Here is a 26261-nt window from a genome sequence, read left to right as displayed (position 1 = left end):
TGGATCCAAAGTGGAGCACGAGTAGGGAAGCACTTCCAAATAGTGGGATTTCACAACCCACCAAAAGGCACGCTCGAACCTAGGACAAAATTCTGCGCTTGGCATCCTGGCACAGCAGCACAACTCATGGGAACAGCCTGCACATCAGCCACCCGCACGAGGAGGATTTCCCAAACAGGGACCAGAGAAACTCCTCTGAGCTCCAGCCTTAATGGCAAAGGTGCTCCCCTGGATGTGGCCAGGCAGTCTGCAAGCACTGCTGCTTATCCCGCTGCCCAAACATGTGGATGCACAGAAGGTGCTTGCTGTGCAGGACGCAGCCCAAAGGCATTTAAATATTGTGCAGACGGTGGGTGGTGACCAGGTCGTGCCAAGATGGAGCAAAACCACTGCACAGCGGAGCACCCACAGAGGCTGGGCAGGCTCTTGCAGCCTCTGCACCCCAGTACCTGTGGCTGGCCGCAGCCGTGCACCCGCTGGAGCTGGCACATGCCCCAGGCAGTGTTTCTGCACCACGGAAGCATCTGCGTGCCTGGAAAATGCACTTGCTTATTGAAACCTGGGTCCAAGGAAAGGCAACAAAACAGATCCAGGGCTTTGTTTGTTTCCTACAGATTTTCTCTTTTTTCCCACTTGGCAAACCCACTGGGTTTTGTTTTGAATGGAGCCGAAATGAGCATGCCTCTTTTGTTTAGCAATAACAACTAACTTATATAGATCCCACTCCTGCCAGTACATTTTTGTTTGAGCTCCGGAAGCCCAGTGCTATTAGCCCAGTGTCAGGAGAAGCAGTCGCTGCACCGCACGCAGGCTTGGGCACGGTGTCCCGAGCACCAGAGCCTTGCACCTCTGCAGAGGACTCACCGAGGGTGCAGGACAGCATCAGTCATGCCTCGCAGGGCAGACTATCCCCCAGACCAGCAGACTTTTGTGTCTCTTGGGGAATGCTTGCACGGGGAGCTGAGCAGCTGCAGCACCTGGTGCGGACACCCTCAGACTTCCTACAGCACACACACCGAGTTTGGGAGAGATGGAGGCTTTAAGAATCTGAGAAAGGTTTGGAGCCAACCAAGTAGATCACTTGCAGAGACCTCCCATAAAACACACCATTTCTGCCGTCCGAGCAGCACATTTGCAGGAGGGAGGGAGCAGAGACACTCAAGCAAATTCTGTTGCAACACAATAAAGCTGCTGCTTTTTTTTTTTTTTAATTTATTTATTTTATTTAAACATTCAGATTGTTTTTTTTTTTTTAATGAGCCCAGAAGGAGCGTGTGTGGCTCAACTCCCATTTAAGTAGGACGGAAATTAGCCTTTCAGTTCCCTGGTCATCCCCGAGAGCCTTCCATCACGGTCAGGACTGCTGCCACGTGAGCGCTGCAGGCTCCAGGTGCCATCGCTCTGGCTGTGCCCGTACCCACGTCGCCTCCTGCATTGCTCCTTCCCCACCTGCACACACACGGCACACGCAGCAGCCCCACCGCACCAGGACGCCCCTCGGTGCTCCGGGCTGTAGCTACACAGCCGGCGCCGCGCGCACAGCCCGCGAAGCATCAGCCGGGAGCTGCTGTACGGAGCACGGGTGGCACGGGATCCCCTCGCGCCCAGAAAAATCTGCATTTCCGCTTCGGTGCAACTGCATTTCCATGGGGATTGAGCAAAGTGGGTGCGTGCGCTGCAGACCAAGGGTGTTGCTGCCTGTAGGAGCTCAGGAGCTGCTGCCTGGGGCATGGTGTCCCCCCTGCCGCCCGCGCTGCCTGTCCCCCTGTGCAGACAGCCCCAGTCCTGTCCCCGCGGCGCAGCACGGGCAGGCAGGTCTGCCCGCCACGGTGCTCGGTCCCTCCTGCCTACCAGCGAGCGCAAATACTCCTCGCTGTGCTCCGGCAAAGCCGGCCTCTAATTGCTGCTTGACATTAAGCATCTGAGCAAGGAAGTCTTGGGTAAATGTTCTTGCTATGGGAACACGCAGTGCTGAGTCTCTTTAATTACATTGTTTTTGTTTGGCTTTTTTTATTAGTTGTGCTGTGGCTTCCCCTCCCTGACAGGCCGGAGGAGCGCACGCTAAATATGGCTGGGTTTAGAGTCCGCAGTGAAACCCGAAGCTCGGCACCAGCCTGGCTGGACGCAGGCAGGGTGACGGGGGGATGCATTCCAGCCGCCGCGCACGGCTCCGGCCCCGGCCAGCGCCGCGCTGCCCTCGGCGGGCTGGGGCAGCTCCGGGCTCCAATACTGCCCTGCAAAAACGCGTCCCCCACCTCCCTGCTCTCCCTCGCCCGCTGGATCCTGCCGGGAACACATCGCAGCCACGGCCCGCAAGCCCCCAGCTGTTGCCAGCAGCCCCAGCCCCACTGTGCCCATCACATCCCTGCAGCAGTGCGGAGCTGGTGCCGCACACCTGCTTGCCCCATGGGTTGCCCCAAGGGCAAGGGAGCCCTCTGCCCACCGGCCACGCTGCTTTTCATCTTCCTCTGCCCCCCTTGTTATTTTAAAGGCATTCCAGAGGATGCTGTCAGGCTTGGATGTGGTTTGGTTGGGTTGTTTGTTTTCGTACTGGAGGTTTTATGATCGCGTTGGGAACGAGCCCTAATTGAGCTGCAATTCGAATTGCAGTCCGTGGGTATTTGTTTCATTTTTGGAAGGGCTTAAACTGCAGCACAGCTTAGGCTGGAGAACGCATTTGGTTTTAACTGGAACCTGATGGGGACAGGGCTGAGCTGGATGGGCCTCCCCGAGCCATGACCGACGCACGCCGGGGAACCCCTGTGGCACCAACAGCCCCGCAGCCACCCGAAGCCCGGTCGGTGCCGGGCCAGGAGGCTCACAGCCGCCCTGCAAACCTCGGCGCCCTCGTGCCTGCCCAGCTCCCCTGGGCTCCGGGCACCTCGCTGGACCGGGAGCTGCCTCTAGACCTAAGCTGCTTGCAGAGACCGGGCAGCAGAAGCAGGCAGGACCTAAAGGTCAGCGCCCAAACTGCCCTTCATGGGATCTACGTCGGTGTCAACTTCTGCTGACCGTGCCCCACGCCGACTGCCAGAGCTAACGGCTCAGCCCCAGCACCCAAAATGTGCGTGACGCTGCTGGCACACACAAGAAACGGGACCTTTGCAGGTAGGGACAAGAGGACAGGCAGATCCCCAGAGCGCAGGGGGACCGGCCAAGCACCTGCCCTGCTCTGCAGCAGCACTTCCTCACCTCTCACAGGGTGTCCAGATGCTGGAGCAGGACGGCAGCACTCTGGAAGAAACCCCGACCCACTGGCACCATCCTGGCTAAATCCGACTTCCGCATGTCAGGAGCGGATGAAGAGTGGGGACTTACTGCCTGTTTCAGGAAGAAACCCTATCCCTGCACGGCCTGCCAGGAACAGGCACCGCTCTGTGCCACGGATGCATGTGTGCAAACTCTTCTCGGGGGTATCAAATGCAGAAGCTGAGTCATACGACGCCTGGTCTCAAAGAGCACTGAAGGCAAAAAGAGGGGGGAAAAAAATCTCTCTGTGGTGTCACTGGGCCCCAGCTAAGCCCCAACGGGAGCAGCACAGGGGAAGTGCTGGGATGCTGAGATGGGGACGCTTGGCCACGCGGCCAGGACCCAGCCGCCCTGCTGGGAGGAACAAGAAGGGAGGTAAGGCCACGCTCAGCCTCGCCTGGTCCCATCCCCATGCTCAGGTCCCAGCACCAATTCTTGGATGGGAGCCGGGCTGGAGGAGCCGCTGGAGGAGCCCCAGCCCGCAGGAGGTCAGCACCTTCCCCTGGGCACCGTACCGGTGAGAGATGGGGCTGTGGGACTGGGGTGGTCCACTGTGGGTCACCAGCATGTCCCCGCGCCTCAGAGACACTCAGCAGCTGCTTTGTCCTCCTGCAGCGGCAGGCTGCGGTGTGCGCAGGAGGGATGCTCTGCCAGGGTGCCACCCGCACGCCTCCTCCTGGCCCCGCAGCTCCCCGCTCTGCTGGGAGCCTGCTCCCGGGCTGCCCGCTGCCCTGCCACGGGGCGCAGCCGCAGGGGCTGAGGCCGACGGACTCATTACAGCAGTGAGAGGGATCGATTTGAACCCAGACCTGTGGAGATGAAAAGCAAATCCTTTAACCTCCTGCGCCACCTTGTGCCACCAGGAAGAATACGCTGGTGAGGTCTGGCTCCCGTCGGAAACCACCTCTGCTCCCAGACCATGAAATTCTAGAAAATTGGCCTAAGGAGGACTTCTGGAGGTCATCTGAGCTCGCTGCCCCACACCTGTGGCTGCTCCCTGTTCCCAGCCGACACATCCACCCTTGAACCTCAAAGCCCCGAAGACGAGCGCCTGCCCCCCTGCAATCCCCCTGCTGGGATGTCCCTGCTGGTGGAAGCCCACCTCCAGCCCATCGTCCCACCCAAGCCATCCAGCTAGACGGGGACCAAGCTGCTTGAGCGCGTCAAAGCTGCACGATGAAAACCAGCACCACTGGCTGAAGACTTCCAGAGCTGCACCCAAAGGGGTTATAAAAGGCAGGCCACAGACATTGATCTCGGCGGGGAGGAGGAGACGACGGCCAAGACACAATGGAAGAACAGACAAACGCACACACCCGGCTCCAGAGCTGCTGCCCAGCTGGTAAATGTTACTGGAGTCAGAAAACCCCTTTCCCGCTGGAAGGCACCCAGCAGGACCCAGCCAGCAGCACTGGGCACGCTGGCCGCTGCCCACACCATGTCCCTGGCACCGTGACCGAGAGCGGCCACCCCCTTGGGGACGCCCCTGGCCTGCAGGCCAAGCGCTGCCGGTGGCGCACCCTCACGCACAGCTCCCTGCCCCTCACGCTCTGGGGTCTGCAACCCTTGCCAGAAATCACCCCGCGATGGCACGAGCGGTGCTCGCCGGGGCGGCCTCACCGCCGGGCAGGCGGCCTCCGTCAGAGCGGAGCTTCCCACCTCCTGCCCCACGCCGTCCTCCCTCCGGCTGCAGGGAGCTCCGAGATGCTCGAGCTGAGGACAGCAGTGCCTACGGGGGAAGTTTTGAAGCCCCCAGCACGGCAGGTAGCTCTGCTTTCCACCCCGACATAAAAGAACAAAGCCAAATGCCATAATAATTGCCAGGTCACACCTCGGGACACACTTATGTCCACGCGTTGCAGTGGATGTGACCAGGACTGCAAAGCACACCCATGGGAGACACAAGGGTTACAAACACCCTTTCCCAAGGTCTCGCAGGGTGCAGGAACACACGGAGATGCTCTCCGTGCATCACGCATTGCCTCAGCTTCTCCTGGCTGCTGGAGTGTGGAGGAGGCTGTGCCGAGCAGCCCACGGGCCCAGCTCCCAGCACAGCACCCCGAGGTGCTCGGACGCCCTGCGCCATGCAGCTCCTCTTCCCGACGCTTAAACCCACAGGGGCCCTGCCAGCAGACTGGGCCTCAGCTTCCACCCGTGGAAACAGAGATAAAGACAAGGGCATCTTTTGTGGGATGCTTTGAGACTGTCTGACGAAGATCACCAACCCCTGCTGGGGTTCCTCACAGTCACCGCTCCTCGCCCAGACCCACAAGGGCAGGGGCTGCTGCTGGGGATGTGGGGATGCGAGCCCAGCCCCATGCCCACTGCCTGCAGGGTGCTCGGTGCAGCTGGGGGCCTCAGCGGCTCGCCTCTTCCGAGCTCTTCCGAGCATGCACGGCCATGCTTTCCAGAGGCTAACAATTTGACCAAATCTGGGTTGATTTCCACCAGGAATGTACCAACCCTGCCAAATTTCAAGTCTCTTTTCCAAAGCATGGAGGCACCAGAAGTCCTTAAACAAAGAGACGGAAAAAAAAATAATATTGGCAAAGCTACCGTTTTTCCCCAACCTTCTGCTGAAACTTGAAAAAAAAAAAAAAAAAAAAAAAAGGAGAAAGTTCAGCCTGAGGCAGAGAGTGAGCATGGAAAAATTCAGCCCTAACAGTTAAGGTCTGGCAAAGGTATAAGCAAACAAACTTCCGCTGGAAAGTGTTGAACGGCCTCAACAACAAGCGTCTGCTGACTCTATCTACAGCAAACGTGTCGAGCAAGAGGCGTCCTCCTCGTCCCTTCCCCTGTGCAGCAGCGCACATGAGGATGTCTTGAGCACCACCGCCTGCCTGCCCAGCCTGGCCAACCCCCTGTGCTGGTGGTAACGTTACCGAGAACTAACACCATCCTTCCCCTCCTGGGGATGTCACAAGGGGCCCGAATGGCTCCATGGACTCCTGGATGGATGCAGCACACGAAAGTTGCAGCACACGAAAGTCACGGGGCAGGGATGGGAAGAAAGGGTTTTCCTTCCCTGCTCTGCTCTCGGGGCTGATCTCCGAGATCTCCCAAAGCACTCGGGAAATCCCTGCTTACAGTTACACCAAGTAGGAGTTTTGAGCCAGACCTGAATGACTCGGGCTCCTCCATCACCAGGAGGCTGCAAACATCTGGCGGAGTTGGTGGCCCCGTGCCTAGCAGGTGCCGCTGCCTCCGTTCTCCCTCTTGCCACCCCGCTCCAGGGACACTTTGCTCATCCCACCCTGCCTCTCCCAGCTGAGGGCTGCGGGATGTGCCCAGCACCCAACCTGAGGCCAGGAAGCAGCGTTTGCAGCGGCTCGGTCCCTGTGCAGCTCAGGGACGGCTCTGGCTGGCTGCTGGTGTTTCTCCTCCCGGTGAGGAGCAGCAACTTGGGCAGCAGACACCTCCTCCCTGGCACAGCAGGAGGACGAGGTGAGCACACCAGTGGAAGGCAGCCTTGGGTTCGGCATCCTGCTCCAGACCTGCATCGTCAGCGAGGAAATCAGCCAAAGACCAGCCCCAAAAGATGGGTTCACGTGAAGTTCACGAGGGGAGCTCTGCTCCGCAAACACGACTGCTTTTCTGCTTGCCGCGAGCCTTTCGAAGCGAGCAGGGCCAGGATGGGTGCCCTTGGCAGCACCCGCCTCCTCCCGCACAAAGAGGCGAGTGCTTCGCGGGGTCACCCACCTCCGTGCTCACGGAGCTCCAGGAAGACGCTCGCAGCCGAGGTTCCCTCGGACAGCCCCTTGGACAGCCAGCGAGACACCGGGCGCAGACAGGGAGAGCAGAAGAATTAGCTAAATGTCACGCCGGCTTATCTGCGGCCAGCAGCAGCCTCCTCGCTGCCCGGGATTTGGCCGGCGGCTTCGCGGGATTTCGCTGCACGGAGAAAGCCGACGTGTGCCCGAACCGCACGCAGCCGCCTGGCGCGGGCACGGGACCGGGACGGTGCTGGGTGCCCCTGAGACCCCTGGTGACCTGCTGTCCTACCACCGTGCCCCTGCCCAGGGCCACGCTGTGACACAGGCTGGAGGCAGAGCGGTCCCTCCAGCACCTCCCTGGGCTGTCGCTGCCCTCGAGGCTTTTCCCCTGCACCAGGTGGCACGGAGTGACACCCAGACGTGGCACTCCTCCATGGCTTGCGCCTTCTGACGCAGGCCAGGCCGGCAGAAAGGCTCGAGCCTCCACCATACCACAGTCCGGATAACTATACCGCAGGAGAGAGCAACCTCTGCCTCCAGAGCCTGATGCACAGCAGTATTTCAATCCAAAAGAGGCAACGTTTTAATATTATACCTGCCTGCATCTCCCCGGCCCCAGGAGGAGTCACCTACCCTCCTCCGCTCCTGCCACTGCCTCTGACCAGAGTAACTGCCTCCTCCTCCCCAGGGGAGATGCTGATGGACAAGAACATCGCTCAGGGGAAAAAAATAGAAAGGAAAAAAAAAAAGACTTGCTTTTTTCAGCATCTGCTGCCCGGCCACAGCAGGCTTCTGCCATGCAAGACCCAGCACGGAAACCAAAGAGCGTCAATGCTCTTTGCAGAAGTGGTTACACAAGCTAAAGGCTCCGGGTTGTGATCCCAAACTTGTAAAGCCTCTGGGCAACCTCCATCTGGAGCTGCCAGCTCCGAGAGCTCCGGGCCAGCCCACAGCTTGTCCCTGGGCTGGGGGAATGGGATTGCCAGCAGAAGACCCCATGTACAGAGCACCCTGATACCACAGTCAGCTCCTTCATAGCAGATCTCCAGGTGCCTGAGAAAAGGGATCATTGGGACCATTGCCGCTCGGCTCCTTTTAAACAGCAAGAAGCCAAGGCACAAAGAGGGGCAGATCTCACCCTCCGTGGCTCAGCAGGCCAGGAGAATCCAGGTCTCCAAGCCCCAGGCCAGCAGTTCATCCCTGGCCCCCAGCCCAGGCCACTTAGCAAGTGCCAGCACATGATTTCACATTTGCGTTTCTCAGCGCTCAGAAGCAACGGACCGTAAATACAGAGCCCTCCCTGTGCGGAGGCAGCAGAGATTTCCTTCCCCGCTGCTAACTGGTGAGCCCTTACAGACCCTGCTGGGATTCTTCTTGGGTGGACACCAACCTCTGTCCAAGCATCTGGGGGGCACTCAGGTGGAGCCCTGCGCCGTGGGCAGAGCGAAGACCCCGTGCAGGTTCTCATGACCACAGCAGCAGACGCTGCCAAGTGCCCATATCCACTCTGGACAAAGCTAAGCGTGAACCTTGCCTTCCCTAACCCTGAAACTAGAAATTTTACCAGATCTGCACTGTTTTGTGCTGCCCACATGGAAAAACCTCCTTCGCCTTGTCAAACAGCTCTTGGTGACAGAAAACCTTCATCCCTGTCTGACCCTCCCCGTTGAAAGCATGAATAAAAGCAACAGAGGCAAAGTGGGATGGGGAGGGGAACGCCGCAGGGAGCAGCCGCGGGATGCCCCGGGGTAGGTGGAGGATATTTCTGCAGTAGGGAGAACGGAGATGCCGGCAGGGAAGAAAGGAAACTTGAACGCGAGGAGAGAAGGGGAATGTAACTGCTCCCCCCTGACCTCCAGCAGGCACGGGGCTCGGCAGCTGCGGAGGTCCCTTGGTCTCACAAAGCTCCTCGGAAAAGCAAGTCGGCAGAAGAAAGGTGGGTGAGAGGGATGGGTGTGAAGCAATGGGGACGAGGGAGCGTGCAGACGGCAGAAAGACTCAAGCAGAGGCGGGGACAGAGCCCAGCGCACCAAAGGGCCTGGTCCTTGGTGTCCTGGTATTGCGGGCTGCCTCCTGCCTCCAGTTTGGCCTCCCCACTGAATGCTGCCCATCTCGCCGGCATCCTGGCCAGCAGGTCCGACACTGAGCTGGCACTGAGACAGGCTCTCCAGGAAGACAAACAAGAGGTTCCTGAAGCTCTGGCAGGCAGAAGGAAAATACCTAAGAGCAGAGAAAATCTGTGCAACAGGGACTGCCACTGTTAAAAGGACAAGGGAGGGTTAGAAGTACTCAATCCCTTGAAACAGCTGGCAGAAAGGACTGGGGAAGCAAGGGCCTGCCTTGCAATGTGAGGATGCATGCGACTGGATGGTACAAATCCAGGCAACTGGCACCTGGGCATGGCTCCATCAGTGGAGACCCTGCACGACGAAGAGCATCTTCCACACTCCTTGGCATCCATCCTGCTTTGCAGATCCAGGCCGGGGGAAATGGCAAATAAATGATGAGAATTAAACAAATCAGCTAGCCCAAGGCAAACGGGCTGTTTGACAGAAATCAAAATGCACTGAGGATAATGGATATGCCGCACTGAGAAATAATCTTATCACAGCTTGGAGGTGTCAGCTACCAGCAGAGGGAAGTGCCCAGAACAATGCAGAGGCACAATATTTCAAATTTGTCTTTCAAATAAATGACATTTCCTCCCTGTGCTCTCAGCGAGGCAGGGATCTGGCTGAGGGCTCTGGTCCCAGACAGGGAGAACCTGGACATCAGTCTTTGAAAATTTTTCTCTGTCACTTTCCCAGAGGGTTCAATTTTTCCCACTGAAGCCACGTGGGAGAAACAAATGCAAGCTCATTTCCCCTGACTGCAGACAACTGGGACAAGCTGCTTCCTTGGTGAGTCCTGGCATGAGCTGGGGCCTCGGCTAATGCCACCAGCACGGGGGGCAGCAGGGAAGGCAGCGGGTGACAACGCTGCTCGCAGGGAGGATCCAGCCCCTGCTCTTCTCCTGGTCCGGAGCTGCCCAGCCCCACTGCACCCGGCAGCCGAGCTCCTTTCCCTGCTGCCCCGGCTCCTCTGCCCCTGCCAACGCGCTGCGGGCTGGGGACCGGTGGCAGCAGGGGCACCGGTGCCACCGCAGGAGGCAGTGAGGCTCGAGCCTCTGTCTGTCTGTAGGTGACTCGCAGACAGCAAGGATAAAAAGGGATTTTATGTAAATACGTTATTCCTTTCAAATGTTTTCCTACAGGTAACCCCAGCGTTCAGGGAGCTATTCTGAAGGCTCGCTTGTCCCGTCAGCGAGTCCCTCAGACACCAGTGAGCCCCGGGAGGTGAACCCCTGCTCCCCCATGCCCACAGGCACGCAGACCACAGCCATCCCCAGGGTGCCAGGACAAACCTGGGCTCTCAAACCACATCCCCCTGCGCTCCGCGCTCCCTGCCCAGCATCCCCCTCACCCACAGAGGTGTCCTGGGCACTGAGCGCAGCGGCTGAGCCCCTCCTGCCCCTCTGCCAGGAGTCCCCACAGACGGGGGACCTCGCTGGCTGGGTGCAGCTCCTCTCAACCACACTCAGCGCACATCTACTGGCGTCTCGGTGGCCTGACGCGGAGCTGCTGCAGCAGCAAGCGTGGTTGTGCACAGCCGAGGGGGACCGAAGCCCCCGGGCAGGGCCCTGCCATCCGCGGGCGGGCTGGCTGCGAGAGCTGCCGCGTGCTTGAGCAGACCACGAGCGTGGTGCCCGAGCCCGTTTCCACACGGCTAATTCAATAAGTCCCAGCTAGCATTACTTCATACGGCAGAGAGGCTCCACAGCTATTAGGGGAATTGGGAACGGGGGGGGCTGTGGGGTGTGAGGTGGGGGGGAGGAGCTGAAATGGAGAAGGGAGGGAGACAGGGAGGGTGGAGAGGGGGAAGCTAAGACAAGCAGCAGAACAAAACATCCCATAAATCATGAGGAGCTGCTGAAATACCAGAACAAATGACCCCATAGCTTGGCCATTGTTCCTGAGCGATGGCTTAAAGCGCTCCCAGTCAGACAAAGCGCCTCTCCTTTCATTTCAGCGCCGCGCCAGCCTGTCCGGGACCTGTGCTCAGCACAACCGAGCCGGGAGCCAGGACGGACAGACGGACAGGCCCAGTGGGATGGGGGGGTGAACCCCCTGGAGGGTTGCATGCCCGTGCCACCAGCGGGTACCCCCATCTCTCCGCTTGCCAAGAGCATCTCTTGGCTCCCAGGGCTCCCACGTGCCCACACACCGCCCAGGCTCCGATGCGTTTTGCTGAACACATCAGGGGCTGCTGTTCTCTCTTGTTGCTCCTTGCTCAGGCTAGGACCCACTTGGTTGGGAAGAGAAGCGGATCCGCTTCTTCTCTCGGATGTGCAGGGTAAGTCAGGAGCAGGACCCCACGGGTCAGGCTGTGTTACCCAGAGCAGCATGGAGCCCTTCACGGTGCTGTTCCTCCCTGGTTCCCCAAAACTTGCTGACAATTCACTTGGTGCTTGGCAAAGAGACAACCAGCCGGCAAAGAGCTGCATCAGGAAAGTCCCGTGTGCCCACGGACTGTCAGGTTGGAAACAGCACGAGGCAGTCGCATCTCTCCAGTCCGCTGGCACGGGAGCAGCCAGACCCGCAGCAGCTCGGGGCTCTGCAGCCCGCGGGACGGTGGCACTGCGGTGTCAGGAGGTGAGCAGCCCGTGGGCACGGGGCACCCACGCTGCCTGCCCACGCCGGTGGGCAGCACCCACGGCAGGAGGCACCTCCGTGGCATGGCTGCGTTACAAAGGGGGCAATGCTGCAGTACGAAATTCCGAATAACTTCCATGAAAGCATTTCCGTGAAACACCTTTTGCTTTAGAACGAAACCCGCAACGCGGAGCAGCGTAACAGCAGGACGAGACCAGCAGCGACATGCCAGGTCCCTGCTCAGACCCGCGCTGCCGCCAGGCTTCTGCGCCTCCCTCTCCTTGGCAGAGGGGAAGCGAGGGACTCGCTCAGCACCTTGCCAGGGGCTGAGCAGCAAAAACAAGGGGCTGGCTGCCTCCCGCACGTCTGACCACCAGACGACGGGCTCCTGCCAGCGCTGCTCCGGCAGCCTGCGGTGGGCAGCCAAGGAGCAGAACCGAGATAACGGACGGGGAAAGGAGGAATGCGCTGCATTTTTTCCTGAGCCGCCGGGGGAATAGCGTGCTCCGAGCACAGATCGCAGGGAGGCTGCCCAGCACGAAGCACATGGAACGGGGGGGGCAGAGAGAAACAGCGAGGAGGAAACAGAGTGGGAAAAACAGGTGAGACAACAAGAGGCCAGTATGGGAAAATAAATAGGGCAGCAGGAAGGTAAGCAGAGGTGTGGATGGAAGAGGGAACACCAGAATGAGAGGTAGGAAAGGAAAAGAAGGACACAAATGGACGCCAGGAGGACAAACTGCTGCTGAGTGCCAGAGCTGGAAGGGCACGGGGGGCCAGAGGATCCCAGGATCCACATGCACAGGAGTGGATGCGAACATCTGGTTACAGCCTTCCTATGTGATCAAGGCTCACTTAATAGGAGAGAGAAACGTGGATCATTTCCTAGGTGGCACACACAGCAGAGGAGGCTCTCCCCTCACCTCCGTTTACCCTAAGGGGGAAAAAAAGGATTGCTCGCGTTTCTCAGAGGGCTCTGCAGAGACACTGAGAAGTCTCCGCAGGAGCTGCCAGGTTTCTGATTCTTAACTCCAACAGCAGAAGGTGTTGAGCTGCAAATAAAGAGTACTTTTGTCTCTCATGCCTTCGTGTTATTTAGGGTTTGGAGCTAGATCAGTATCACAGACAAACAGAGAGCAGAACAGCAACAAATCAGACCAAGAATCCTTCCCTTCCTCCATTGCCAGTTTTTGCCTCATTTGGAGCTCGCGCCGCTTCGGACATCCACGAGCCATGGTGTGTGCTGTCCAGCACAGGGGATGAGAAAGGAGTCAGCAAAAACCACGCCGGTAAACACAGATACGAGCGGCCTCCAGGCCTGTCCCCTGAGTGCACAGGCTTCACGCCGCGCTGCTCCCGCTGATGCACCGGCGTGGGGCTGCTGCAGCGTGAGCGAGCAGCGCCCTGCAGGGCCACGGCACGCTCACCGGCCCTAACAGTGGGGACTTTGTGGCCCTGGCTTTAAAAAAAATACCCTAAAAAGTCTAATAATGAAGTATTTGCTTCAGTAAACAACATATGAATGAAATAAGTGTTTCCTCAATAAGTCTCTTTTTCCCTGCCTTCTCTCCCTCCCCCCCTAGCAATTTTTTCTAATAAGTGGAACTAACGAGACTGCTCTCGGTTGCTGCTGAGCTCAGGACAAGACTGTGCTCCTCTCGCCTGGTACAGCACTGGAACGTGTGCCGGGCTAATAAAGCGTGCGTTGTGCCTGGCGGAAACGTGACCCGTGAGCACGGCTCGCCTGGTGGACGGGGGAGATGCTCAGGTGGGTGCTGGGACCGTGAGACCTGCGCCTGGGAGCATCCACACACGTACGGGTGAGCAGAGTGGGCTGGCCAGCACATCAGCTACCATGACAGCAAATAGCTGCACTTCCCAGCCCAGATTGCTGCCAGCACCCAGGGGCCCCGCCAGGCAGGGGCACGGAGGGACAGGGAGAAGGGAAAGGGGAGGCTCAGGGATCTGCCGTCCCCATCTCGACGGCGCTGCTCCAGGCAGGGGACACGGTGTCAGGCAGGCACGGTGACACTGCACAGCTCCTCCTCTTTGTCCTTGGCTTCATCCAGCCCACCTGAGCACCTACTGGGATTGCTGGAAAACTGACTCAGCTTGCCCTGTGTGGGGATGCCAGGTAAGGATGCTTTCTGCTGTGGCAGAGGAATGAGGAGTCGGACTGACAGTGTTTTGGCAGGAGTATCAGGTAGAAAACACTAATCCCTCCCCCAGACTGACAGCCAGCTTTTCAAAGCAATGGGTGCTGATGATTTAGTTCTTTTAAACTCTGTGTCTGCCTTGCAACGCAGTCAGAGTGGCAACAGGTGGTGGCAGGTCCGTGAGGCCTTCCTTGTCTTCAGGCCTTGGGCTTAGATGGGCATGATTCTCAAAAGCTGCTGATTTGGGAAATCATATTTCACTGCCCGCTCCTACCTGCATGGGGTGAGCAAGGTCTCCGTCACCCCCAGCACAGACATTCCCCCTCTGCACGGAGGCAGGTAAAATGGCACAGCCGGTAACCTTGGGTGAAGTTTAAATCCGTGTAGCTGTGATGCTTGCAGGTGTTTGCTCTGGAAGCCCAGTTAGGCACCAGCAGGTCTGCCATGGCACGGGCCACGCTCTCTGCTAACCGCAGGTGCCCCCTTTGCAGGACACGGCTGTGGAGGACGCTGACCCTGCATGGGAAAGCAAGTGTGCGTGTGGGACCGGGCACGCGCACCTCCTGCACGCGTGCCCCGTGCAAGCTCAGAGACCGGCAGCATGCCCGCCCTGCTGCTGGCTGCACTCTGCGTCCCGTGCAGGTGCCCCAGGCTGCTCCTTGGAAATTTTGCTATGTGAGTTTCAAAACAGAGTAAATTTCTGCACTGCTCCTGGGTCTCTTGCTTAGGCACGGCAACGGGGAAAGCCTTGGCAGCTGAGCCGAGCACACTGAGCTGGCCAGGGAGCGAGCGGTGGACGGGCTCCTCTCCCCACTGCCACCAGCCTGGCTCCTCACCACTGCAGTCCCGCCGGGGTCACCCCCTCCGCTCTGCCCCGCAACACGTCCAAAACCTCCTAAGGACCAGCAGCTGACAAGTCAAAGGCAATTCATCCTCACCAAGAGATCATTTGCAAGCTAGCTTACGAAGTCCCCCTAAACCAGCATCGTTCACCAGCGGTGCGCTGTCACTGCCCTACGAGGTGCTGTGCAGACTGACACGACACAGACAGGCTCCCCGAGGAAAACGCTGTAGAGCAAGCAGAAATATACCTCGACACGGCGGGGGTAAAGTGGGAGCCGGGGGGTTAAAAGAGGCACTAAAAGGGAGAAAAGCGACTTACTGACTGCTCTATGATGAATAAAGAGAAACGCTGTTGGTTTTTAATGAGCTCTTTGCTTGTTTTCCTGTTTGATAGATTATAAATTCACATATTTGTCTATCTGGAAGACTCAGAGTGACTGAAGAACAGCTTTTCTGATGACATCGTTTCAGCAAAGGAAAGTTGCGCAGCTGGAGAAGAAAGCAATCTGTCACCAAATAGCTTAAATTCTTTGTCTGGCCTCATTAATACCTATTTAGCTTTGATGCCTAACAAACCTCACAGATAGAGGAAGCCTTTGAGAAGGCCTCCACAGCCTCACACATAAGTGTTAGAACATACAATAAATGCCAGAAAGTTCTCCAAAAAAAGCAAGGAAAACGAAAACCAAACTCGACATTCTTGCAATTTCTAAGCATTTCTTTTTCTCTTTCTTCTTCTTTTTTTTGTCTTTCTTTTTTTTTTAAAGCCTTACCCTCCTTTATCCATCTAAGGAAGCAGAGAGCAATGCAATTTCCAGTTCTTTTAAATATCCTTAGCAGGTCACCTCCAGCACTGGAAGGATTGTGGGCTGTGATCTGGTTCCAAGGCTGTTGCATCAGAGCTTAGAAACCCGGGATAAATCCCTCCCTGCTCGAGCCAGGGCTGCAGCCTGAGCCCCGAGCTGAGCGGGGGCCCCGCAGGGCGACAGGGAGCGGGGCGGATGGGGCCGGGAGCAGCGCTGCCCCGGGCTGGGCTGTGGGATGATGATGGCCCCGAGAGGACCCAGCACCCACGGGCTGGGTGCTCACCACCAGGCTCTCCCCCAGGCTGCAGTGCCCAGGCACAGTGGGCTCACGGCCGCTTCCCTGCAAGCCCCAAGGGATGCTTTGCTGGGGGGGGGGCTCCTTTCGCCCCACAGCAGAGGAGCCCGTTCGGGGCTGCCTGCTGCTCCCAGCACCGGGGTGAGGGGGATTTATGGCTCGGTGCCCTGGGGGAGCTTTTGTAGCAGTTTGGGTGGGTGTTGTCCCCGTTCCATGTTGCCCGGACAGGGGCAGAGTGTCAGTGGTGGGAACAGGGGACAGGAGGGGGACTGGAGAGGTGGGGGCTCCTTGCCCCCAGCCCTGTCCTGCAGCTCTTACCATTCAATGCTCAGAGACCTGGGCCGGAAGGCAGACAGCTCGGCCGAGGCATACTCAGCTTTCCTTCTCTTCTCCTGCTTCTGCTTAACTGACAAGCGGTGGGCAAACCTAGAGAGGCTGCTTTCCGACCTGGGGAAGGGGAGAGGAAAGGCGTTAATGTCACTGCAGCACCCTGGCTCCCAAAGCCACCCGATGCTGGGGGCTGCGAGGGGCACAGGGGGCTCTGGGAGGGCCAGCAGCACCGGGACGGGGCAGCACAAGCCTGGGGGAAGCAGCGGGGCGTCAGCAGGCTTCACACTGGTTTGGCTGGCCAGGACCCACGCCTGCAGTGGGTAAAACCAGCCTTGCAGCGGGTGAGTTCCCTGCGGAGAGCTGAGCGGGGCCGGCAGGCGTTTGTCAGCACCGGGCCCTGCTCCCGGCGGCAGCCAGAACACCTCCCCGGGTTACCGCTTCTGCTCGACTGCCAGCCGGCGACTGCAGAAGCTGCGGAAACATGGGCTGCTTCTGCTTCTCGCAGCACGAGGGGCCGGGAGGATGGCGGAGCGTCGGGCGAGGGAAGCGAAGCGGGGAGGACGGACGGGCCGCTGCCAGCCCCGGCCCTGCCGCACGTGCCCGCAGCCCGGGGGGGCTCCGGCACCGTCCCTGCCAGCAGCACAGCCCCTGCCGAGCCCCCACTGCCCAGCACGGCCAGGGTGAGAAAAACGCTTCTCCCCCTCTGCGGCGGGGAGAGGACATTGCCCACCGCCGCCCGGCACCGCCGACCACCGCGCGCCGTCAGAGCCGGTGCTTCTGTTCCCTGGAGTCCCGACCGGCTTCAGCTGAACAAAATACCTCTTAAAACGCAATAAAATGACAAGAAGGTATTTCTCAGAAATGAGAGCTCCCCGCCTTTCCTTACAGTAATTAAATAAGCCATGAGCAGCTAACAGTTTTTTTTTTTTTTTTTCCTGATACATTTTAAACACGGACATCTTCAATTCATTAACTCTGGTTATTGATTTATTTTTCAGCTTATGAACTGCTGTTGCTCAGGACGGGGTGGAGACAGCTTTCTGGAGACGGCACTTGTCTCCGCCATCACGACCAGGAAGGAGCTGGTCAGACCTTCCAGGGTCATTCTTTACATTCTTGAGAAGAAACGCTACTTTGATGGAAAGGTTTGCCTTTAAAGAAACTCCACGAGAAACCCAAACCCCAGCTTTCCCCCTCGGAGCACTGGAGAAAAAGGCGTTGGACGAGGAGCAGCTCAGGCAACCCGGGGAAGCCCACGGAGCAGAGCCTGCCACACACACGCCATCCCTGCCGCCTCGCCTCTCCTTTCAGCCCGTGTCAAAGTGCAGCTGAGATGAGAAGTGCAGCTTCGCCCCTCTCGAGATGGTCTGTGGGCTTTGGGAACTGCCTGGGAAACACGTTCCTGCTGGCTGTGCTCACCCCATCCCCACCACTCCATGCCCAGCCATCCCAGCCATCCCTCCTGATCTAGGCGCCCACAGCTCGTCCCCATGCTGGGATAAGGGGTCAGGTGCGGCTCGGCAAATCCCAAACCGATGGATGTCAGCAGCCACCTGGAGCAAGCTCCTCATCCCACCTCCTCCCTCCAGCCTGGTGGTGTGGGTGAGGAGGGTGTGCGTGGGCATGGGGAGACCCGGAGAGGTGCTGAGAGAGCTCCAAGCAGCCGAACCCAAAAGCTACGGCAGAGCCTTTGTTTGCTTTCCCAATTAGAAAGCCCCGAGCACATTACAGTATCATCTGGCTATTTATACGGTGCTGCTTTACATAAACTGCGCTGCAGAAGAGGGAATGAATCATACCTGCTCTACCCGGGCTGCACGAACACCAGCACAGCCGCAGCCGGCCCCGCTCTGCCCGCTCCCCTGGCCCCGCTGCAGCCAGCCCCATCCTCAGGGCCACGTGTGGGTCTGTGCCGAGCTCCTCTTTGGGGACACTCCCAGGGATGCTCCCAGGTCCGTGCATCGTGCCTGGGGTCCGTGGCTGATGCCTGCAGCAGGGTGAGCCTCTAGCACCACGGGGATGCTGCAGTCACTACGCTTTCATTTCCCAGGTGTTCCCCGAACGCTCCTGAATGCCTCTGTCCCTTGATCGGCGTTAGAGCCCTTAGGGTAAGGACAGGGAAACTGAGGCACAGAGCGGCCGTTTGAGCAAGGCAGGTTTGCCTGTGGCTGCCAGCATCCGCCCTCTTGTGCGCTTCACTGGCCAGCCGGATTTTCGCGCCTTCTCCCACGGCACCCGCACGCCCAGCGCCCTGCCCGTCACACCAGCACCCGACGGGGCTCCCAGGGGTCCCAGACACCGCCCGGGAGCCGAGGGGATGAGCAGCAAAAACCATCAATTGAAACATCAACCGCAGCGATGGGGAGAACCGTCTCCTGACAACCAGAGAAGGTTGTTCAGCTACTGTGCTGTATCATAAATCACACCTCTCTGACTTGCCATCTGTCAGCCAGATTACACATGTTCAGAGTCCCATGTCAGCGTTTAAGTCAGAACACAGCATCTTTTTCCCAGAAATAATTACCGGCCCTGGAGACTCCTGCAGCAATACCCGTGGAGTACCACGACTCGTCCCTTCCCTCACGGCAGCAGCTCGGCAGAGCAGAGCTGGCAGCGGCGGCGCTGGGGACACGGGGAAGTTGCTGCCTGCAGGGCGGGGGAATGCAAAGACCGCGCGCAACTTCTACCCCATAAAACCACAGCTTTGTGCCCACGAGGGGCCGGCAAGGACCTGCACAGCAAACGTCCCCCTGGCACCAGCCCCGGCCACGGCCAGGCCCAGATGCTGGGGCTGAAGGCAGAGGGGCCCCGCAGCGCCTGGCTGGGCGCAGGGGCTCCCCGGGAGCTCCAGCAGCACGAGCCTGGGGGGCTCGGCATGGTGCTCTGACCTTCCTGCCTGCAGAGCCCGACCCCACAAAGGGAGAGGCTCTGGCTCAGCACTTGTGCCATTGATGCCCTCCTTCCGCAAAGGCTTTTCTTGGGGTCTGACCCCTGCACAGCTGCCTGCCAAAGCCCCAGCTCGCTGCAGCAGTGCGAGCAGAGCAGGCAGAGCGGGCTGGCAGCCTCGCCGAGGTGTCACAAGACGCAGCGTCCCCACGCAGAAACCTGCGCGGCTGCCCTTTCAGATGAGGACAAGAGTCTGAAGTGCTGCCCTCCGCCCCCTCGCTGGCCGGGCAGGCAGATGAGCAGTGACATTTCACAAAGCTGAATTAGTACAGAAATACCCAGGGCTTGCTTCATCCTTCTGGCTTCACCAGCTGTGCCGAGGTGCGGATCTGACCAGGGGCTTGCAATGCCTCAGCACTGCCTCCCCCCGTGCCACACCACAACGGGGAAGTGACGACAAGCGTGAAATAAATCAAAGAGCCAGGCAGCCCCGTGCCCTTCGGCTCCGGTGTCCCACCTGCCACACGCCTGCCCTGCAGCTGTCCCTGTCCCCGACAGCACCCAGCCATCGAGGTGAGGTGACGGCAGCGGCACCTGCACCCGCCGGGAGCAGCCGTCAGCAGTGGCCCCAGCAGCACTCCTGTGCCACCAGCACGGCCGGCCCGGCCCGAGCCCCCTGCCAGCACCCCGGCACGAGGGCTCGAGGCAGCCACGCACCAGCGAGGGAGACATCTTAGCCCAGACAAGAATAACTCCCACTTGTTGCACTCGCTAGCCTGCGACTCGGGAGCTAGCATGTGCTTGTACGTCGCTGCAAATTAATCCAGCTCCTGCAAGGCAGCTGACATCCTCCTGAACGGGCACGGATAAGCCAAAGTCCCAGGACGAGGCACGCGGTGGCTGTCGGCAGCCCGGGCACTTCGCAGCACGCAAACAAGCAGCGTTTTCAGCTGTTCCTCCCTTTGGGAACAGTGACTGCAAAACCAGCTTTAGAGCCGGGCTCGTGCCCGCAGGCACCCCCTGGCCCGACTGCAGCGGGTGTTGAGGCAGGGAAGGGGCATCCCCAGGGGGGGAGCAGGCGCAGCTCCTGCGCTCCTCGCAGCTGGGCAGTTTGGCTCCTGGAAGTGTTTTATTTGCACAGGTGCAGCCAGAATAAAAGAGGGGAAAAACAACTAAAGCCGGAAGGTGCCTCCTGAGCAGGCAAAAGCTTTCGGGGAGAGAGCGGCTTCGGAGAGGGAACGTGCACAGACACACGGCCGCACACATGCAGCCACCCCCCAACACGAACGCCGCACGGCAGACCCCGCTCCCTGCCCGCCACCACGCACCTGCCTGCGCACCCTGGGCACGGCTCTGGCCACGAGCATGTCCCCAGAGCAGCAGCTGGGGACGGGACCCCAGTGAGCGGGGCACTGCTGCGGTGTGCCATGCCGTGCCGTGCTGTGCTGTGCCAGGACGGATGCCCGGGAGCCGCGCGGCGATGCTCACTCACCTGCACAGCCTCTGCTCCCTTCCCTTCGGGCTCCGCAGGTCACCCACGGCCGGAGCAGCAGCTCAGCCAAGAGCAGCTCTTCGGCAGCGTCCCCGTCCCCTCGACGCACACAGCCGCACGCAGGCTCCCATCCCGGCCGGGAGCACAGCCCCGCCGCGCCGCCCTGCTCCCACCCGTGCTGCCCGAGCTCCTCAGCCACCACCTCTGCCTCCCTCACCCATCACCTCAGGTTTCTCGCTTGGTCTGTGCTTGGCTCTTTTTTTTTTTTCTTCTTTTCTTTTTTTTTTTTTTTCCTCCCAATCTTGTTTCTATAGAAACGAGATTAGCAGAGGGGGAAATAAAACAGCCCCATGTGACTCAGATTCCGACACTGAAGAATCTCCCGGTCGCGCTCGCCGGTGCTTTACATAACAAGGAGTCTGCGCGGGCTCCAGAGGGGACCTGGTGCAGCACAGGGGGACCGCCGGGCAGCTGGCAGCAATGCCACCGGCTCAGCCCCGGGGCCACCGAGACCCCACCGCTGGCTTTGGGCTCCCTTCATCACACCCAACACAGCAACGTGCCACCAAGCCCGCTCATGTCCCCAGAGGACACTGAGCCTCCACCACGGCCCCGCTTTGTGGTCCATTTCTGTCAGGTGTAGAAGGGGAGAACACAGAGTGCCACTGAACGCTGCCCCAGCTCTCACCAAAACTTCTGGGGCACCCAAGTGAGGCTTGAGGCAGGGTGCCCCAAGAGCCCTGATGCTGACGCACTGTCCTGCCCCTGCCCTTGTGGCTCGGGACGTTGGTTTGGGTCAGTGAACTCCAGTCGTGGTGGCCTGGCCAGTGAAAACACGGGGAACCTGCGGTCAGCTGCAGCCAGCCCCGTACTCCACTGTCCCCGTGCTCCTTCTGAAGCTCCTGACTTAGCCACGTCCAGGCTCATGGCGCACGAGCCACGGGCTGAGCTCTGCCATTGCAGTTTTGGGAGACAGGCACACGGGAGCTGCCCTGGAGGCCCAGGACGCTGCCCACAGGGACTTCCCCAGCCCCAGCGGCGCCGCACACGCCTGCGAGCACTGGGTGGAGGCGCTGGGGACGCCGTGCCTCTCGGTGTGCTCCTTCACCTCGGGGACAGATCCCACTGCACAGGGCCGGCGGTTCCAGCCAAGGTGACGCGCTCAGGGCTTCTGCTGCGGAGCCCCAGCCCTGCCGGGCTTGCGCTCCCTCCCTTGCCGAGGGGCAGCAGCCAGCACCCCGTGGGCTTCGGCTCCTTGGCCAGGGGATGCAGCAGCCACGCCGCCAGGCCGGAGCACTGGCTCCGCACCCGTGCAGGGCGAGGAAGTCAGCAGCAGCTTCTCCTAGTCCCCAGGTTCCCCTCGGTACTTCAGCGCCCCACTTCTCGCGCTGACTCAGCCGTGATTACCGCGTGAGAGCTGATGACACCAGAGCCCCGGGGCCTGCCCGCGGGCTAACGCAGCAGGAATCTCTCCCCCTGGAGAGCGGCGGTGCTGAGCGGCGCTTCGCCCCGACAGGCGCTCGTTTGCCAGCAGTGAGCTCAGGACAGATGAGACAGCGCGACGGAGCAGCTGCTGGCAGCCACGGCTTGAGCAAGTGACGGGTTCAGGCGTGCCCGCCCGGCCAAACTTTTCCATGCGTTGCAGCCACGGGCTTGTCAGAGCCACGGGCTGTCAGAGGCAGCCGTGCGGCTCTGAGCTGAGCAGGGGCTGCTGCGGGGGTTCCTAGGCCTGGAGGGGGAGACGGCGGGGATGCCACAGTGGGGAGAGAGGTGCAGAGGCAGCAGCTGGTAAAGGAAGAAGCTACAGGTCTCGACAAGAGGGAGCAAAGAGAGATCTGAGCCAGCCCAAGGACGCAGGGCTCGGGACAAGCGGCTGTGTTCGGGGCCCCCGAAGCTCTCCTTCACCAGCTGCCTGGTGAAGGCCCGGGGCAGAGCACACCTGGACGGCTGCTGACATTCAGCACACGTTGGGAGCATCAACAGCGCTTAAACATCGTGAGTCCACGAGCACGGTGGATGGAGGCAGGCAGACTGAGGCCAGGCTGCTTCCGCAGGAAGGGCAAAGCCAGACAAGGCCCTGCACAAGATCCTCTGTCTGAGGTACGCTAATGGGGCCCCAAAAACTTCCGCCAGCAAAACAGCTTTGATACACATAGCTAATTATAGCTGGCATTATCAGGATGCATTACAATTAGCAAGTCAGTGGATATTTTCTATTTTTGATCCGTCACGCAAGGCGGGTAGGTAGCCCCGAGGATGAAAGGAGAAGGGAAGCAGGGGGAAGAAGGACGGAGATGCCTTACGTGTGTGGTTAAATAAGCAGCGCAGCTGTTTCTGAGCGCTGTGGAAAACCAGGTTGGAGATGGATGGTATTTATAAAGCAGGCCAGGAAAGCAACTCGACACATCCTTCCAGCACAGCCCCTGTAAGCATCCCTGGCAGCCCCGCTGCCCACTCGCTGCCACCCCAGCGGCCGGGTCCCAGCACCTTTTGGGTGCAACCCGAGGTCCCCCTGACCCCATGGTGTGGCCTCGGGATGGTTTCTTGGGCTGGCTCTGCTGTGCCATTTAGAGGCTCTATGAAAGCAGCAGCCAGGAAGAAATCCAACCTCCCATCCTACTCTCACAAAGCCTGTCCTTGGCCTCTGCAACATCCAGTACCAGGCCAGTTGCTTTGAGACTGCAGAGCAAATGAAAGAAATAATAATTCCTGGAACTGGATGACGTTTTAAAAACTTTTTCTTGTTTTCTTTGAAAAACGGAGTTTTGTTAAACTTACAGCTTTTGCTACATAGAATTTGATGCAAATCCAAGCAGAAGGAACCGCCTGATGAGTCCTAAATTAAAATGTTCCTTTGTTTTGGCTTTCAAACATCGCATTTTAATACCAATCCACACTCAGAATGGAAGGTAAATTTGCATGTCATTCCCCTAAAAATTCCTTGCCAAAGCAATGATTTCATTCATTTGCATTTCTCTGACAATGACAGCTCTCCCCTCTGACCAGCAGCTGTCCGCTCGCAGGGACAGTGATGCTGGGCACGCACGCCCGCAGCCTGGCGCACCCGGCTGCACCGTGCCCGGGGCACGCGTGCTCCTCGTGCGGAGCCACCCGCGTGCCACCAGTCCCGCACCGTGCTCTGGGGTGACTTTATCAACGCTTCCCCTGCTCCTCTTCCTGCCCGTGGGGAAAGCTTGGACACACGCTCATTCGTGGCACACATTCAGACTGTCATGGCTAGTACAGAGAGCCTCAAAATCCAACTTGTTTTTGTGTATGGGCTTTCTTCAGCCAGTCTTGGTGCTCAATATAAAAGAAAATGAGCAGAAACTGTTTTTCTCGGGGAAAATCCTTGCCATTTTGCTTATTTTAAAGGACTCTACCATGGCGTGCTCCTCCCCGAACAGCAGGACAGAGCTTGGGCTCTTCCAAACCGCCTGCGTAAGCCTGCTCGAACGTGCTTCGGTCACCGCAGAGGGACGGACAGGGGAACGTGCGGGCTTCCCTTCTTGCCAGAGGCCAGGAGTGTGCCACACACAGCTCGGGCAGCTAGTTTTCAAAATTTTCCCTTTAGCAATTACGGCTTTTATCTTAATTAATAAGATACCAATGGCCTGGGAAAATCAAGAAAGAAGAGAAGAGAAAAACTCAACGACTCTCTTTCCTTGCACGCAATCTGCACAGGCACATGATGAGGTTCCTGGGGGAGCTCAGCCCTCCCGAGGCGTTTCCTCCCCACAAAACCTTGGTGGCATCCAAGGCATCTTGGGGTGCCCTCGAGATAAAACATTACCCGAGCCAGCTGGAGCACATCTCCCTGCTCGGGCAGTGTAGAAGAGGAGAAGCCCTGGCAGGGCAGGAGCAGTGCTGCTGGCACTTTGGGCTGGCACCGAGGGTGGTGGTCTGCCACAGCCCAGCTCCTCTGGCTCCCGCGCTGCTCTGCCGAGCCCACGCACAGCTCCGGCATCCCCACCCTGCCCGGCAGACCTCAGCCTGCTCCCCTCTGTGGGGGACAGACTGCCCTGGGGGGACCTGCTATTGTTTAGTCTAAAGGCGGCACTCACGCTGGAGCCAACCCTTGTTTTAAATGGCCCTGCATCCAATGCTCCGCGCAGGAATGGAAAAGCTTGTTATTCTGGGCTTCCCGTCCACCAGGGTTTTCCAAGTGCAGGAGAGGAGTGATGTGGTTAACGCGAGCTGGCCGCAGGGCCTCCACGGTTTTCCTTTTTGGATGGGCATCAACCTCTGGTGGACCACACTGCCTGACGCCATCGCCCACCGTCCGGTGGGTGGGCAGGTGCCAGGAGCTGCACGGGCACGTGGGCGCACTGGTGCACATAGGTGTGCTGGTGCACGTGGGCGTGCTGGTGCACGTAGGTGTACTGGGGCACGTGGGCACGCTGGTGCACATGGGCGCACTCGTTCACATAGGTGTGCTGGTGCGTGCGGGCACGCTCATGCAGGATGCCGTGGGGAGGGCCAAGCATCATGGTGGAGTCGGGGGGCTGCTCTCTGCACCTCGTCTCCTGCAGCAGGTGAGCAGTCACCAGGGCCACCAGTTGGGCCCACCTAATGGATCCCAATCCCAGGATGGGCAGTGGGAGGGTGCTGAGCTGCGGGCTCACATGTGGGACTCCTGCACAGCCTGGTTTGTTGGCAGATCTGCACCAGGGCTGTGGAAAATGCGGTGAGCCCCGGACCCACCAGGTCACAGTTACAACCACATCTCCATGCTAAACCAAAATTTCCCTCTCTGATTTTTCCACCAGCTCTTGTGAGCATGTCACTATTTGAAGCCCAGCTCGCTGGCCTCTTTTGTGCTGGTGCATCAAAGCACGCTGTTCTCTGCTCACACTACTCCCTGCATCCCCAGGTCTTCCCAGTCCCGTGAGACCCCCTCACCACCCAGACTGAGGCACTCTCCCGGCGCTCTGCCCGGTACTGAGATCGTGGCCAGGAGGAGTGCTTAATGGCCCCAAAACCACCAGGGATGGGGGAACAGGAAACGTGTCCCTGCAGGCAAACTGTAGCCCATCCAAGCTTCTTCCCAGTGCAAAGGTCCTCTCCAAAAAGCATGATGAGGATTTACAAAGGTCCCTCTCAGAGAATGGACCAAGAGGGGGAGAGGAGAAAAAAGCACAAGAGAAGAGCCCTTGGCATGCCGCCGGTGGCAGCCTCCAGCCCCCGTCTCCTCCCCACGGCAGGGAAGCGCCACAGAGGTTTGAGGGACTTGAAGGGCTTTGCAATGCAATAAAAACATTCCTGCCGGCAAAGCATGAAACCCCAAAAGTTTATGGGAAACCACTGTCTTCGGATGTCTGCATATCTTCAGGCATCCTGGGAGCTGTAGTTCAAAGAAACCAAGAAAAAAGAAAGCAGCCGATAATGATGGTTTCTGGACGGAGGCTGTGTGACTATTGGCTCCCACATGAAAGCCCGCATTTCTGGGATGCTGAGCACGTTTCTGCAGCCAAGCAAGAGGAGAGCTCGTTGGCGGCTGGGGCACGAGGGACCCAGGAGGGAGGGAGGGCAAGAGGCACCCGCAGCCAGGGGGCCGAGGAGGAGCAAGCGCCACGATTCGGAGCGAGCACGGTGGGAGCTAAAAGCCAGCTATCCAAGGGAGCAACGTGCCGCAGCACAGCCAGGCTGCCGCAGGGCTGGGAGACCTGCTGGGCTCCGTGGGAAATGTGGTCCCTGAGCGGGACGGGGCCCTCCTCCAGGCCAGGCTGCAGCACGACAGCTTCCTCTGAGCACTGCAAAATCCCGAGGGCACACTCTGGGCTACGGCACCCCATGGCCT

General features: G+C 59.2%; 1 protein-coding gene across 21 annotated transcripts in view; it reads right to left on the bottom strand.

Moving 5' to 3' along the window:
* The window catches only part of LOC308178479 (ankyrin repeat and fibronectin type-III domain-containing protein 1-like), a 194196-nt gene that overhangs the window by 16238 nt on the left and 151697 nt on the right, over positions 1-26261 (bottom strand). For 15 of the 21 annotated variants that reach the window (XM_080557169.1, XM_080557188.1, XM_080557187.1 and 12 more), the window contains one exon: positions 16072-16200. The exons of 3 other annotated variants lie outside the window; for them this stretch is intronic. In XM_080557169.1, coding sequence (XP_080413295.1) covers positions 16072-16200 — 129 coding nt within the window. Of the gene's footprint in view, positions 1-14971; positions 15116-16071; positions 16201-20461; positions 26222-26261 lie in introns of those variants that run through there. 3 more of the 21 variants (XM_080557176.1, XM_080557178.1, XM_080557180.1) reach the window with 3 other exon arrangements.

Source organism: Anser brachyrhynchus (assembly GCF_964034855.1).
Source record: "Anser brachyrhynchus genome assembly, chromosome: 15".
In the NCBI taxonomy this organism is placed as follows: Eukaryota; Metazoa; Chordata; class Aves; order Anseriformes; family Anatidae; genus Anser; species Anser brachyrhynchus.
Note: the sequence above shows the minus strand (reverse complement) of the source record. Positions and strands in the feature narration are given on the sequence as shown.